The sequence below is a fragment of the Clupea harengus genome, chromosome 25 (assembly GCF_900700415.2).
Source record: "Clupea harengus chromosome 25, Ch_v2.0.2, whole genome shotgun sequence".
NCBI classification, from domain to species: domain Eukaryota; kingdom Metazoa; phylum Chordata; class Actinopteri; order Clupeiformes; family Clupeidae; genus Clupea; species Clupea harengus.
Window position 1 is genome coordinate 6,299,651 of NC_045176.1, and position 14,833 is coordinate 6,314,483.

At 43.0% G+C, this 14,833-nt stretch overlaps 1 protein-coding gene across 8 annotated transcripts in view; it reads left to right on the forward strand.

The window, feature by feature from the left end:
• Nucleotides 1-13,169, forward strand: part of LOC105891327 (5'-AMP-activated protein kinase subunit gamma-2-like) — a 29,927-nt gene extending 16,758 nt beyond the window's left edge. For 3 of the 8 annotated variants that reach the window (XM_031562866.2, XM_031562865.2, XM_031562868.2), the window contains 13 exons: nucleotides 2,232-2,416; nucleotides 5,574-5,622; nucleotides 6,407-6,519; nucleotides 7,160-7,241; nucleotides 7,551-7,609; nucleotides 7,705-7,750; nucleotides 7,877-7,931; nucleotides 8,549-8,675; nucleotides 8,923-9,088; nucleotides 9,226-9,263; nucleotides 9,387-9,533; nucleotides 9,780-9,873; nucleotides 11,910-13,169. In XM_031562866.2, the coding sequence (XP_031418726.1) occupies nucleotides 2,232-2,416; nucleotides 5,574-5,622; nucleotides 6,407-6,519; nucleotides 7,160-7,241; nucleotides 7,551-7,609; nucleotides 7,705-7,750; nucleotides 7,877-7,931; nucleotides 8,549-8,675; nucleotides 8,923-9,088; nucleotides 9,226-9,263; nucleotides 9,387-9,533; nucleotides 9,780-9,873; nucleotides 11,910-11,941 (1,193 nt within the window). In that variant the 3' untranslated portion in view covers nucleotides 11,942-13,169. Of the gene's footprint in view, nucleotides 1-2,231; nucleotides 2,417-4,099; nucleotides 4,546-4,793; nucleotides 5,075-5,573; nucleotides 5,623-6,406; nucleotides 6,520-7,159; nucleotides 7,242-7,550; nucleotides 7,610-7,704; nucleotides 7,751-7,876; nucleotides 7,932-8,548; nucleotides 8,676-8,922; nucleotides 9,089-9,225; nucleotides 9,264-9,386; nucleotides 9,534-9,779; nucleotides 9,874-11,909 lie in introns of those variants that run through there. The other 5 variants (XM_031562867.2, XM_031562869.2, XM_031562871.2 and 2 more) reach the window with 5 other exon arrangements.
• The last annotated feature ends 1,664 nt before the right edge of the window (nucleotides 13,170-14,833 follow it).

Below are 14,833 nucleotides of genomic sequence, written 5' to 3' on the forward strand. Positions count from 1 at the left end.
AATTAGAGCAGGGCCACATGTGCTGGGCGCATATAATGACGTGCTCCAGAAATGCCAGTGGAATCAGTTGACAGCTCTGGTGTTAATTGATGTTTGGGATTATAGCAATACTACCCTCACTTCCCAGAAGTTGACTTTCTTTGGATCGTATTCAGAAAAACAAAACACACATAGAAGCTTAACCTTTTAAAAAAAAAGAAGCTCACCCTTACAATTGAAATACCTTGCCGGAGTAATAGATCTGCACAAATGAAAAGAAATCTTCAAAAGAATCTCATTGGCTCATTGACTCTGCTGCAACACTAGTGTCATGCTGTGGTCCACAGTAGGTGTTCTTGTTACCACTCTGATGCCACAGTCAAATTGGCTTTTGACATAGATTTTGTGTCGGTGCCAAAATGATTTTGCAGTTATAGATCAGAACCCTGCAAGGTGTGTCTGCAGGCAGGGTCGGGGCTGCAGCGGATCCATATCGGTCACCAGTTGTTAGCACATTCGTGTGACAGTGACAACTCTCTCTTTCTCTCTGTCTGTCTCTCTTCCTCTCTCTCTCTCTCTTTCTCTCTGTCTGTCTCTCTTCCTCTCTCTCTCTCAACCAGTCACTTACACACAGACAGTAAGTGTGAGGCTCTTTTGGAAGCGAGGTACAACAGAGAGCAGTGGACTAGCCTGTGTGTGTGTGCCTGTGTGTGCTTCAGTGTGTCTTACCAGAGCAGTGGACTAGCCTGTGTGTGCTTCAGTGTGTCTTACCAGAGCAGTGGACTAGCCTGTGTGTGTTTCAGTATGTGCTTCAGTGTGTGTGTTTCAGTATGTGCTTCAGTGTGTGTGTGCCTGTGTGTGTGCTTCAGTGTGTGTGTGCCTGTGTGTGCTTCAGTGTGTGTGTGCCTGTGTGTGCTTCAGTGTGTGAGTGTGTGTGTGCTTCAGTGTGTGTGTGCTTCAGTGTGTGTGTGCTTCAGTGTGTCTTACCTGCTCCTGTGGAATGCGTGCGACAGCGGTCAGGGCTAAAATAAGATGCCACCGTGGCGGAAATGAAGCGGGGTGCAGAGAGCTGGCATTCGCCTGCTAAATGTCAAGAGATAGCAGGGATTCCAGCCACTTCTCAAACAGCCACATGAACAGACAGCTCTGGGGCTGTCTCTGGGAAGCCTGATAACACTCACACTGTCTGGTGGAGTTAGCTACTGATTAACACACATCCATGAACATTTACGTATGCGTTAACTCCTCTGGTTAGCCACTTTTATCTAAGGTACCTCACTGCATAGGGAAGATAAGGAATAAGGAATTATTTTTCGGTAAATGTGTTTGTCAGCAATCCTTTACCTGCTGAGTTACAGGAGTCCTGTTGAATTCCATTTCTGTCACATTCATCCTGTCTCTATTTGTGTTGAAGGCGTGTAGTAGTCCTGCTGAGCCACGTCACTAACAGCCATACAAGACTTCAGAGACTCAAGGGCAGTTACAAATATAGGTGGCAAAGGCAGTCGCCACTGGAAGTTGCTAAGTCAAAACAGGAAATGATGACACGGCTCTGTGGTTGAGCTGTTGTGTCTGGGCTGTAGACATACTTCTACAGTGGTACAATGCTGTGTGTGTGTGTGTGTGTGTGTGTGTGTGTGTGTGTGTGTGTGTGTGTGTGTGTGTGTGTGTGTGTGTGTGTGTGTGTGTGTGTGTGTGTGTGTGTGTGTGTGTTTCATGTCACATTATGTATGGATGAGCAAACAGGTAGCATATCAGACAACCGTTTTTTTCTTCATCTTACGTCCTACCTTACAGCTGGCAAATGATGGCTAAAGCAAATTTAGAGGCCTTCTTTCATGTCTTTCAGCTTCATCAGAGTCTCTTATGAATGCTTGACCAGTTTATGTTTTATGCAGGTTTTGATAAACACACCTGAAACCTGTATTCTTTATTGTACTGACGTAGGGACACACATAGTTCACCACAGGTCTTATTCTGCTCCCTGTAACTTTCACTTGAATCACTGTCTCCCAAACCTAGTCTCTGTGTGTAACTGTCTCCCAAACCTAGTCTCTGTGTTTAACTGTCTCCCAAACCTAGTCTCTATGTATAACTGTCTCCCAAACCTAGTCTCTGTGAATCACTGTCTCCCAAACCCAGATTCTGTGTATAACTGTAATTCTGCGTTGTAAATGTGGCAGCATCTCTGTGTCTCCACAGCCTCAGCATCTCTGTGTCTCCACAGCCTCAGCATCTCTGTGTCTCCACAGCCTCGGGCATGTCCTCTCCACCCAGCACTCCGACCCAGACACCCAGCCCGCCGGTGTTTTCCGTGGAGGCCCAGAACCCGACCCCCGAGCGGGGGGAGCCTCATTCCCGCTCCCCCTCAGAGGGCACCCTGCTCTACAGCCTTCCCTCCGCCTCCGCCAGGCCTCCCAGGTCTACCTCACGACAGGTAAAACTACAGACACTCTGCCGTTTGCCTTGGTTTGACAATGTTGTAAGTATTTAATTGCTGGCATTCTCTGACGTTGACTGCGATGTCGGTTTCTGGTTTTGGTCAAGTCAATGCTATATAACGCCTCGTGGATCAAGCCAGTATTTTCTGGGCCAACCAAAAACAAATCCTCTGTTTTCCGAGGATAATACCTTGTGTTCCTGTGGGTTAATCCCGTACAGTCATTATCTCCTATTCACTAAGAGCATTTTCAGGCTAATTTACCAGGAGGGATTTATTTGAATGGTGCATACACACACACACACACACACACACACACTACACAGAGATGTACACACAACATAAAAACGGTTTGGACCCGATAGTACTCAAGGCTCTTCTGAGCTTGAATAGCTTGATGCAGGCCATGTCAACACGGCTGAGTCAGTGTGCCATCTGTTCTGATGGGCTCATTCCCCCACTCCCCATTCCACTGGCTAATACATGAGCTTCAGAAGCTTCAGCAGCACAGCACACGCCACAGTATGTTGTCTAATGACATACACACACTCAGTTCCAAGACATTTACTATGACTTGACAGGAAAATTGTGAGATTGGGTTTGATGTGTAACTAAAGCAAAGGTGGCCTTAAAAAGCACAGTGCGCTTCCATATTGGGTGGTCACAACTATCTTTTCCGTGTTTTCAATGTGTGGTGTGTTTTAATATTTCATTCTTTCTGTGTGTGTGTGTGGGGGGGGTGTCAGTGAATGAGTGTGTCTGTGTTTTATTTTCAAATTCTGTGTTTTATTTTCAAATTCATATTTCTTATTCATCGCAAAACATCAGGAACATCCTACCTTAAATCCTCCTAATTAAACTAACTCTGGCCGAGGGTCCTGTTACATATGTCTCTATATCTGTAAGGGAATCTCGCACATCTCGCCCGTGCATATCAAAATGGAAGCCAGCCTGATTTATCACCTTACAATCCAGAGGGTGGCACCGATGTGGAAGGCTGGTTCGGTGTTTACCGTCAGAGAGATTGATTGCCAGTGGCCAGCGCGTCTGCAGCCTGGCAGGGGAAAACACTGCGTCACCGTGCTGCAGTATCTGTGGCGGCTGTGGAAATGGATGCTTTGTTTCTCTGTGGGAACATGAACCAGTGGGCTTTTCCCAGCGCTGGCATCCGCACAGTCATGCTAAGGTCAACGTGACATCCTCGGGTATTTGTTCCTCGCAACACAACATAAATTAAGATGTACCAGGATAATCAATCTACTCTAGCAACCCCTTTCTACACACAAATTCAAAAGAATGGAGGCGAAGGAGTCATTACTTTGATTGGCAACAAATTTCCAGTACACTATTGAAAATGTATTGATTGTATTTATATACACAGTCATTTTTTTTTTATTCAGAATATCTCATGCAAATATACCAACAATTGCAGCTTTGTATATGTAGCCAATAGGTTTGTGATTAAGTGCTGAATATCACATATGTCAATGTATTGTATTGGCATTTGTTGGCCTTGGACAAAGTAACATAGTTCTTGACCCAGGAATTTAGGGACAGGGTTTTAGTATGGTTTCTGGGTTTGTGAATACTACCGGAATTTCCAGACTATTAACCACGGTTTATACATCGGTTTAGCTACATTTCTGCAGCCCTACGATTAATACTCTGGCATGTCCTACACAGGAATTTTTTTCCCGCCTAGTGCATAGTGTTGCTTTTATGTTACCTAATTTAGCATAATTAGCCTACATGACATAATATTAGGCTATGTGGTAACTGTAGATTATCACCGTAGATTACCAATACTTTTCCCAAACATTAAGCTAGCTCACATTAACCCCTCAAATAAAAATTGTTGGTGTATTTGCATGAAATATTGCGAGTCAAAAGAAATTGATGTGTTTTCTATTGGACTGGAAAGTTGGTGCCAATCAAAGTAATGACTCCTCCTCCGCTGTTTTGAATATGCCCGCTTTTTCTGTAGGTCACATTAACATGACGCAAGAGGGGTTGTTAAAATTGATTGGGTGTTACCATTATTTGTCCTTGTACATCTTAATATTTGTTGCGTTGGGAAGAAAACTACCCAAGGATGTCAGGTCGACCGTCATGCTAACACACTTACGGTATGCTACCCTGGCACTGGGACCTATCAGTCTCAGCAAGCAGTGGAATAATTTTGCTGTTGCATTGAAGCTGAATAATATTTTTTACAGTCAGTGCCGTGGTATGTCAGGTCTGCTGTTATTTATCTTTACATTATCTTTATCTTAGATAAACATTATCTTAGTGGCCCTAGTGAGGAGAGCACAATTACACCCACATTTATTTGACGCATGTCCACAAGATAAGATCCTCATCCTGGGTGTGGCACGGCTATGCTGGTTCCCCCCAGGCAGTTTCAACTATGGTAAAAATGCCTTATTATGACAGCGTAAGGAGTTTGTCATATCCCTATATCCTCCAGTAATGTGACTCATCACTACGTCCATGCATTAGCAAAGAAAGTTCAGTTGAGACAATACTAATTGAAACTAAAGCTATGATGATATGTAGTCGTGGGCTACATGTAACCTGTGTTGACCTGTAGACGAGCAGTTATACACAGGACTCGAATTCGGAACCTCGGGCAGGCGAGGCGTGCGTGCTAGCAAGGTGAGGTGTCCTCACAGAACTGTACCCACCGGCTACCGTTGCATATATCTTGAAGCGAATTGCACAGGTAAATTCAATTCGTTCATAGAACGAAGGTTCAAGGGTTATAGCAGACTGACAACCGTAAGTGTTATGTGTATTTTACCTTTCGGCGAGTGTGCCTGACTCGTAATAGTTTACCTATGAAGTTGGCTTGTGTCCCATAACATTTATGCATATATATATGTGTGTGCAACACTGCCATGGGGACAAGGGGCGAGGGCAAACATGAATGAGCACAAGAGTTTCACTTGTCCTTCAGAGTAACTTCAATCATTCCTGTAAACGTGCACCGATGAAGCACACCGTTTCTTCAATTTTCCCAGTTTCCGTCGTCTGACTAACTTACTTAGCCTACGTTTTCTTGGTTTTTACTTTAATGTGGAACGGGAGTCGTAATCTACAACAGGTTGAGAAGTCTTCGTTCGGCAGTGATTTAAAACCTGTCTCTTGTTCACAGGTCTCTGGATTATTCGAAGGCATGCTGGACAAACTTGAAATTCAAGGTGGTGAGCATATTTGTTCAGTGAAGATATCGCAGTCTTGTCTCGTTTATGGAGAGTGTTTATGAATAGTTTCTTACCAGAAAACAGCTCGTTTGTAGAATACACAGCACGTTCAGAGTTTGTTGATGGTTTAGTGTTTGTATGCTTTTGAACTTGAGTGACTCGGAACAGAAATGAATACCGCGGACATCAAAGAATCTGATACTTAGTATTGCAACAAATTGCAGTTGCTTGCAAGACTGGAAATATTATGCTCTGGAGATATTGCATACAGTGGTGTATTCAGCCAACAACAAGAAACGTGATATCAACCTCCTAAGCTTCTTTTTTGTTAATTAAATCGGCCAGGCTGTCAGTATCAATCAAAGAACAGCAATGAGCTCTCTCAGATTATTATTTGGTGAAATACTAATACTATTGAAACAAACGCTAAATTGGTCCAAACAGTGTTAACGTTACATGTTATAGCCTACCTGGGGTTAGGGTGAAGGTTTTTAACTTGCAGTAACGAGAAGTTGGATACATACACTGTAGTATTATCAGCTATTTAAGGACAAAGTATATTATATTTAAGGGTTAGCTAAACACTCAACGTAGTCTTCACTGAAGGCAGACGTGGTAAGGCAGACGTGTGTTGAATAACCTGTAGTGATTACACACCGTTTGGTTTCGTAGGCCTGTAAGAGTTGTTACAAAGTCAAAAGGAAATGCCATGTTTGTCCAGTATATGTTGTGACAAGGCAAAATAAAAGCAGAAAAGTGCTTTGTTAAGCAATGTTTGTTCCCACAGCATCTGACGTGCCAGAGAATGATATGTACATTCACTTCATGAAGTCTCACAAGTGCTATGATATCATTCCCACTAGCTCTAAGCTAGTGGTCTTTGACACTTCCCTACAGGTAAGTGCTACATCTTTTATCACAGGAACCTCTTGTCTCTATCACTTTACGATACCTTGTCAAACCTCAGTCTAAAGTATGATTCTAAACCAAGGTAACAGATTTCCTGGTTGGTTTATGATATTCTTTCTATACAACAAAGTTAGTCTGTTGCTTGGTTAATGTTTCCCAGGAAGAACAGGCTGAGGTCTAGTTGGTCTCTTTGAAGTGGGTGGCATATGGTGATAAAACTGGGTTTGCCCAGGTTAAACAGTAATCATGTGTGAGTATTAACCTCTGTGGCCTTGGGGAATGTGACCCTTTGACATAGTAAACTACAGATTTTTCACAGTCCAAAGGCAGAAATGTATCAGATGGATATAAAGCCTTCCTGAGCACGTTTGTGCCCTTTCTTTGATTTCCATAAACATCACAGTTCCTGCTGCAATGACAAGCTGTGACCGATCAAATGGAGAATTTAATTGAAGCAAAAAAAAAAAAGATTCATTTTGTCCCTCTGTCTGTGACTCGTTCTACCAAAAGCCAACATATTTAATCCCACACATGAATTATGTGCACTCAGAAAAAAAAGAATAAATGGTTTGTGCTCTGTGTGTTTTTGAGTTGTGCTTGCCTCTCATCTTGTCTCAACCCCCGTCAGGTGAAGAAAGCGTTCTTTGCTTTGGTGGCCAATGGGGTTCGAGCCGCGCCACTTTGGGAGACCAAAAGGCAGAGCTTTGTGGGTAAGAGGATCTTCAGTTACACACGGATACAAAATAGACCCTCTTCCAGTCCTCCCTCATTCATTATTATTTCGCTGATTTTAATTTGTGGGTCTGCTAATGGTTATCCTCTAAGGTTCATGAGTCTACAGGGTGGATTTACAGATTTGGCGTAATGTGGACTGTTGTTGTTAGTTATGATGAGCTAAACAATAATCCTTTGCTCCCACCATTCAGTTTATATAAATGTATATAGCAAGTGTCCTGAAGTTTGGTTGTCGTGCCGATATGCATTAGTCATACATTGTTGGGCCTTGTCCTTGTGTTCAGGGATGTTGACCATCACAGACTTCATTATCATCCTGCACAGATACTACAAGTCACCACTGGTAATCCAACTCTCAAGTGTCATCCGTTGCATGCTCAGTTTTGTAGTGTATGATTTACACCGGAGTCCCTCACAGTGACGCGTTTTATTTCACAGGTGCAAATATACGAACTAGAGGAGCACCAGATAGAAACATGGAGAGGTAAACAGGAGATGTGTATGATGACCGTTATTAAGATTGCTCTGACACTTTATATAATATGTATTAATATGTATGTGGCTCTTAGTGGAAATGAGTGATCATAACAAGTCTTCTCTTTACTTCCAGAGCTCTACTTGCAAGAGACTTTCAAGCCATTAGTCAGTATATCGCCTGATGCAAGGTAGGATATATGCTCATCTGTCCAACTTGCATTGTGAAATCCATGTATCATAATGTTTTTCCCTTATTCATCCTGTAACAGTATAATTTCCAGATTTCTGAAAATAGGCATTGAATACAGTTTTCTTTTGATTCCCTTTGTTGTGAAGCCAATATAATCTCCAGGCTTTGCATGCATGGCTTGTCATGTCTGAATGGCAGTGGCAGGAGCTGGTGTTGTGTGGGAGCTATGAATGTTGTGTGGGAGCGATGTGAGTTGGCCATATGCTGCAGTGTGCCTTCGGCTCTTCTCATTCAGTCATTTATTTGCCTTCAACTCCCGACATGTGGATGTCCTGGTCAATATTGACTCTCAAGGAAATGAAAATGAATTATACCAAGGCAGCATACAGCTGATTCATATCTCTCTCTCGCTCTCTCTCTCTCTCTCTCCCTTCCACTATCTCTCTCTCTTCCTCCCTCTCGCTCTCCCTTCCACTATCTCTCTCTCTGTGTCTCTCTCTCTCTCTCTCTCTCTCCCTCCCTCTCTCTCTCTATGCCTCTCTCTTGTGCTATGTTGTATACTGTATTCAAAGCAAAGGCCATTTAAAGACTTGTGTCTGTGTTCATGTTTGACAGCTTGTTTGATGCTGTATACTCACTCATCAAAAACAAAATCCATCGACTTCCCATCATTGACCCGGTGACAGGCAATGCCCTGTATATCCTCACACACAAGAGGGTCCTGAAGTTCCTGCAACTCTTCGTAAGTGAGAAACACTTCATCCTTGGCTATATTTGAAAGTAGTTTTCCGTTCTTCTGATGTACTGTATCAAAGGGAAGTCCTTCAATGATTTGTAATGGGGCTCTTGAATGTTGTCATTTTCACTTTCAGAAAGGATTCATAGTAATGTATGCAGTACATGTAGTAATGTAGGCAACAGCAGTCTATATTTTTGTACATGTTCCCTATTTGTGTGTGGCATGAATTTCTATTTTTCCTCTACCACAGATGTGCGAGATGCCAAAGCCTGCCTTCATGAAGCAGACGTTGGGAGAGATGGGCATTGGCACCTACACAAACATCGCCTTCATCCACCCAAACACACCCGTCATCAAAGCTCTCAACCTGTTTGTTGAGAGGAGGGTGTCAGCTCTGCCTGTTGTGGATGATTCAGGTAGGAGTGACAGCATTCAGCACAGATCTGTTTAATTAAAGAGCCCGTGTCGATGCAGCCGGTCCCAATTTGAAATGGATGATGTTTTTCTGACATTATACTGTTGCAACTTGATTGCGTCTTACTCTTTCTTACAGGAAAGGTTGTCGACATTTATTCCAAATTTGATGTCATTGTAAGTGTTTTCTAATCTCTTTTGAATTGATATTAATTCCATGTATGTGCATGAATAGTCCTTCATCCTCTCTCTCTCTCTCTCTCTCTCTCTCTCTCTTTTTCTCTTTCTGTCTGTATTTAGAACCTGGCTGCAGAGAAGACCTATAACAACTTAGACGTGACGGTGACCCAGGCTCTGAGGCACCGCTGGCAGTACTTTGAGGGCGTCCTCAAGTGCAACAGGCTTGAGTCCCTGGACACCATAGTGGACAGGATTGTCAAAGCAGAGGTGAGATCATGAACACCCACTCAGCCCAATACATCACATGCATTGTTTTTTCCCTATGCATGGACACTGGAATTGTGTCTGTACAAGGAACGTTATAATGTGCATTGTTTGCAGAATATCAAGTTGTCAGTGATGCTGAATAGTCGCTGAATGGTGTGTGGTTTTGTTGTTTGTCCCATAAATGAGTAGTTTTTAAATCAAATGTATTCTCTCTTTTTGTCTCTTTTTCTCTCTCCGTCTCCACAGGTGCATCGGCTGGTGGTGGTGGACGAGCACTCCTGTATCGAGGGCATCATCTCTCTCTCCGACATCCTGCAGGCTCTGGTTCTCACCCCTGCAGGTATAGATGCCCAGCACTCCTAACCCCCCCGCCCCGCCACCTCACCCCCCACATCTCAGACGTTACTCTGCCACCCTCCCGACTCACCCGCTTGGCATTCGCCTCGCCCTCCAACCCCTCATGCCCCATCACCCACTCCTTCCGCCCCTCAGTCTCAGGTACAGCAGAGCCCGCAGAGTTGCCGTGCCAGCCTGCTGTTTGTGCTCCGTGCCCGCCTGTATTGATTTGGCATGAGAGGCCTTGGCCTGTGCCAGTGTAGGAAGCGGTACAGAGAGATGGCAGGCATGAATCTCTTTCCTCTGCACGCGTGGCCATTGGCCTAGGTTGAAATGTCGTAGAGGCTCTGTTGTGTGGTGTGAATTTATAGCCGTTTGAGGCCATTGCTTTGGGTCTCCTTGGATACGATCAGCGTGTGATTTCTGATTGGCATGCTTCTTGATGATATGTGCTGTATTGGCATTGAACCTGTGATAAGCCCTGACTGTCTGTACTCACATCATCCATCTAACTTTGGATTTTCCCCCTTAAGACATCACATCCAGCATTCCTCTGCTGATGACCACTTGTGGGCATATACACAACATTATACACAACATTATACACAACATTATACACAAAATTATACATAACATTATACATAACATTATACATAACATTTTACACAACATTATACATAACATTATGCATAACATTATACATAACATTTTACACAACATTATACATAACATTATACATAACATTATGCATAACATTATACATAACATTATACACAACATTATACATAACATTATACATAACATTATACATAACATTATGCATAACATTATACATAACATTATACACAACATTATACATAACATTATACATAACATTATACACAACATTATACATAACATTATGCATAACATTATACATAACATTATACACAACATTATACATAACATTATGCATAACATTATACACAACATTATACACAACATTATACATAACATTATACATAACATTATACACAACATTATACATAACATTATGCATAACATTATACATAACATTATACACAACATTATACATAACATTATGCATAACATTATACATAACATTATACACAACATTATACATAACATTATGCATAACATTATACATAACATTTTACACAACATTATACATACCATTATACAACAGTTACGGCCAGTCGAACAATTTCAATTAAATGTATTACATTCTGATTGGACCAGAGGCATTCCATGAGTGGGGATATCCATTTGCTCCATTTCCTCACCCCATGACCGTCAAATGGAAAGTTATAAAATGGCTGCCTGCGATTCTGCTCTCTTGCTTTGAACAGAACGGAATGGAATGTTGACGTCCTACAATTCAACAGATGAATTACATTAAATGTGGAGCGATTACTAGCGGTGAAGAGTCAGAGTGGGGTTGGGCCAGGATGGACTGCCTCTTGTCCAATCAGAAATTAAATTGTTCGACAGGACCTAACTGTTGTATAATTATCACTTTACAATTACTTCTCTCTATCACTCTCTCTATCACTTTCTATCACTCAAAACGAAGCAAGACTACTGTGTTGTGAAAACGGACAAATCTGGCATGATAAGCATTGACATATTGTACAGGATGCACACCCAAGTTTTTTTTTTTTTTAACCACGAGTCTCTGTTAAGGTCTGTCGGGTTCGTTGCCACATTTGATAACGATGTCAAATTGATTTAAATGACACGCCTCACTGAAGTTGGGGATATTTCACTTCAAGTGGCATTCTAGTGCTATTTTCCAAGTTGGAAATATCAGAGTTCCAAGTGGTCTCGAACGCTGCATTATAGGTCAAGCTAGACACTATGTTAAACTTCACGCCTCTGCTCCCGGCACGCTGGCATGCTCTATTAAAACACACACTGGGGTGGCAAAATGCCACCTGGGCTTGGTTCTGTGTAAACAGGCGAAGGTGGCATAATGAGGGGATTTCCTAACGGCGATATAGCTCTGTTTAAAAAGGATTTCTCTCTTTGTCTTTCTCACAGGTGGTGACCCAAAAGAAAGTGTGACAGAGTGAAAGGGATGCTGCTGTAAACCCATGGGGGAGAACGCAGGAGCAGCAGCCCAGCCTGGTGGAGTCAGACGGGTTGGTTGATCCCTGAGTCGCAGCTACCTGAGACTGGTGCCCTCAAGCCTGCACCCACACCTGGAGTAGGCCCCTCCTCAGTACACACTGGGGGTGGGGTTGGGGGTGGGGTGGGGGTAGGGGTAGGGGTAGGGGTGTCGAAGAATGGAGGCTGGATGGACTTCCCACTGTTTCATCCTCCAGCCAGACCAGGCCTCACCTGGATTGGACTTAAAGACGGATGTGATGTGACTCATGTTGCTGCTTTTGGTCTCTTTGTACTGCCAACTGGGCTAGGTCATTACCCCTGCTTCTACTGTAAATGTTTATTATAGGCACATATATTATGCTGCTCCGTGTAGAAGTGAATGACAATAGTGCCAAGTCACTCACTGCGTTTGTACCTGTAGCGATTGAAGCCAGTGACCTTTATGCTGCAACATACTATTACAAAACAGGCTTGGACTGCATGCTTTATTAAAACATTTAAACAAAACCAAACACCTAATATTTTACAGTTGACTCTACATGAATAAGTCCAATGGTGATGACACTGCAGAAATCATTTTGGCCGAATGTGGCTGACTTCACCCCAGTGTCATGGAACTGCTTGTTTTCTGAACCGCCGAGATGTTTGAACCAATGTTCAGCAGGCAGACTGGCAAGCACTCTTAGATCGCTCCGTGTCTCTTTGCTTTGATGGTCCAATGGCTTTAAAACTCGCAAACTAGCTAATGTGGAGGCCAGAGACTGCAGTCATTGTTGACACATTCTTCACCTGGAAGTTCCTTTTTACCTCCAATAGTCCAGTTGTGTCTGTGCCATCTTGTCCGTGTCCATGACGTATTGTGCCTTGGATCAGTGTGGCCTGTACAGTGAAGAGGAGGCTTGTGTGAATTGTGTCAATGTGGTTTTGTGTTGTTTTTTTTTTTTTTACGTTCTTGGAATGGGCACATTTTTCTATGAGACATATGCTTTTGAAAGATTACTTTTAAGCTTTATTTTGGATAGTTAGCGTCATGCGAGTGTGTGTGTGTGTGCGTGTGCGTGTGTGTGTGGCTACTGCGTGCATTCACTGGTATTGCTGGAATAACACTAGTAACCTTTAATGGATTGTGGTCCTGCCCCACGCACTACAACGAGGGTAATGGTGACCAGTGATGCAACACCAGCTCCTGCCTGCGGGACACACTGTAAATATGACCTCTTGGAAGAGGGGTGAGGGCTTTCTGTTTTCATGTGTAAATATTGTTCTGTGGCTTACCATGTCAAGAGTTATTTTCTTTCCCAAGAGTTAAACAGTATAAAGGATCAAAAAGGAAATGTATTATATGTAAATAAAATGTTTGTAATTGTTAACTCTTGTCATTGTCCAGTGTACCTGCTTACACACTTTCACTGTGCACAGTATTTCACATAGGTATGAATGAATAGATCTGCATTATTGAACGGGTTGCCTTGAAATAACCGATTCAGGGTCCTGTTTCCTACTATCTTATCTCAGGGCTGAAAAAAACACTGCCTGAGGTTCAACAGTAGTAGTTCAGTTCTTACAAAACATCATTGCCTTTTGTTAGTCCTATAGTAACCTGTGTGGTGTTCATGTTCACAGTTTAAAGCAGCACTCAACCTGTCCTCTGAATGCTCCTCTCCCTCCTGCATCCACAGTGTGGCATTAGTGCACTGAGCTGTTTTATGTCCTATGCAGAAAAGGTACATTTTAAGATTGGAGGCAGCTCTTCTAATGTTAACTGTGAGCAGAAGCAGTATGCATGTAGAAGCAGTATGCATGTAGAAGTAGTATGCATGTAGAAGCAGTATGCATGTAGAAGCAGTATGCATGCAGAAGGCTTTCAGGTTCTTCTCAGAGATGTGTCACACGTTCCCTGAGACCCCCTCCGAAAACCGATACTGTGAAGGCTGCACATGTGGCAGGGGGAGATCCTCAGTAGTGTAGTCCAGGGTATAACCACTTATTTTTCAGTCAGCATTGCGTATACCCACTAAAAAAATTGCAAAATGAAGAGTATACCCACTTCTCCAGGGACAACTACACCACTGGAGATCCTATTTGAACAGTGCTGATACTGTGAAGGCAGCTCATGTGGCAGGGGGAGATCCTAGTGATACTGTGAAGGCTGCACTTGTGGCAGGGGGAGATCCTAGTGATACTGTGAAGGCTGCACTTGTGGCAGGGTGAGATCCTATTTGAACAGTGCTGATACTGTGAAGGCTGCACATGTGGCAGGGGGATATCCTAGTGATACTGTGAAGGCTGCACTTGTGGCAGGGTGAGATCCTATTTGAACAGTGCTGATACTGTGAAGGCTGCACATGTGGCAGGGTGAGATCCTGTTTGAACAGTGCTGATACTGTGAAGGCTGCACATGTGGCAGGGGGAGATCCTATTTGAACAGTGCCCACTTGATGGCAGCACAACCCCATTGGTGTAGGTGGTATTGGTGGGAGTGCCTTTCATGATCCTTGGTGTCTTTTCCAGAATCATTATGATGGGGAAAAAAAACTTGTGGAGTTGTGTGTGTTACTTGAGTTGGGAACGGAATCTCTGCACCTGACTGTTGTGTGTTTCTAGCAGGTTTGATGAAGTACAAGAATATGGTGTAGAATCTATATAGTATTTGTCAAGGACGTAGCACTAAAGCAGTTGACAGCTTTTGTATACCAGTGCATGCAAAGCATACGTTAAACATTTAAATAAATATTCAGTAAAAGATCAGGACATTTAACGAAATTCAAGGCATGCAGAGAGAGGAAGGCAAAGAGGAAGAGGAAAAGGTGTGTAAAGAGAGATAGATTGAAAGATAGAGACAGAGAACATGAGAG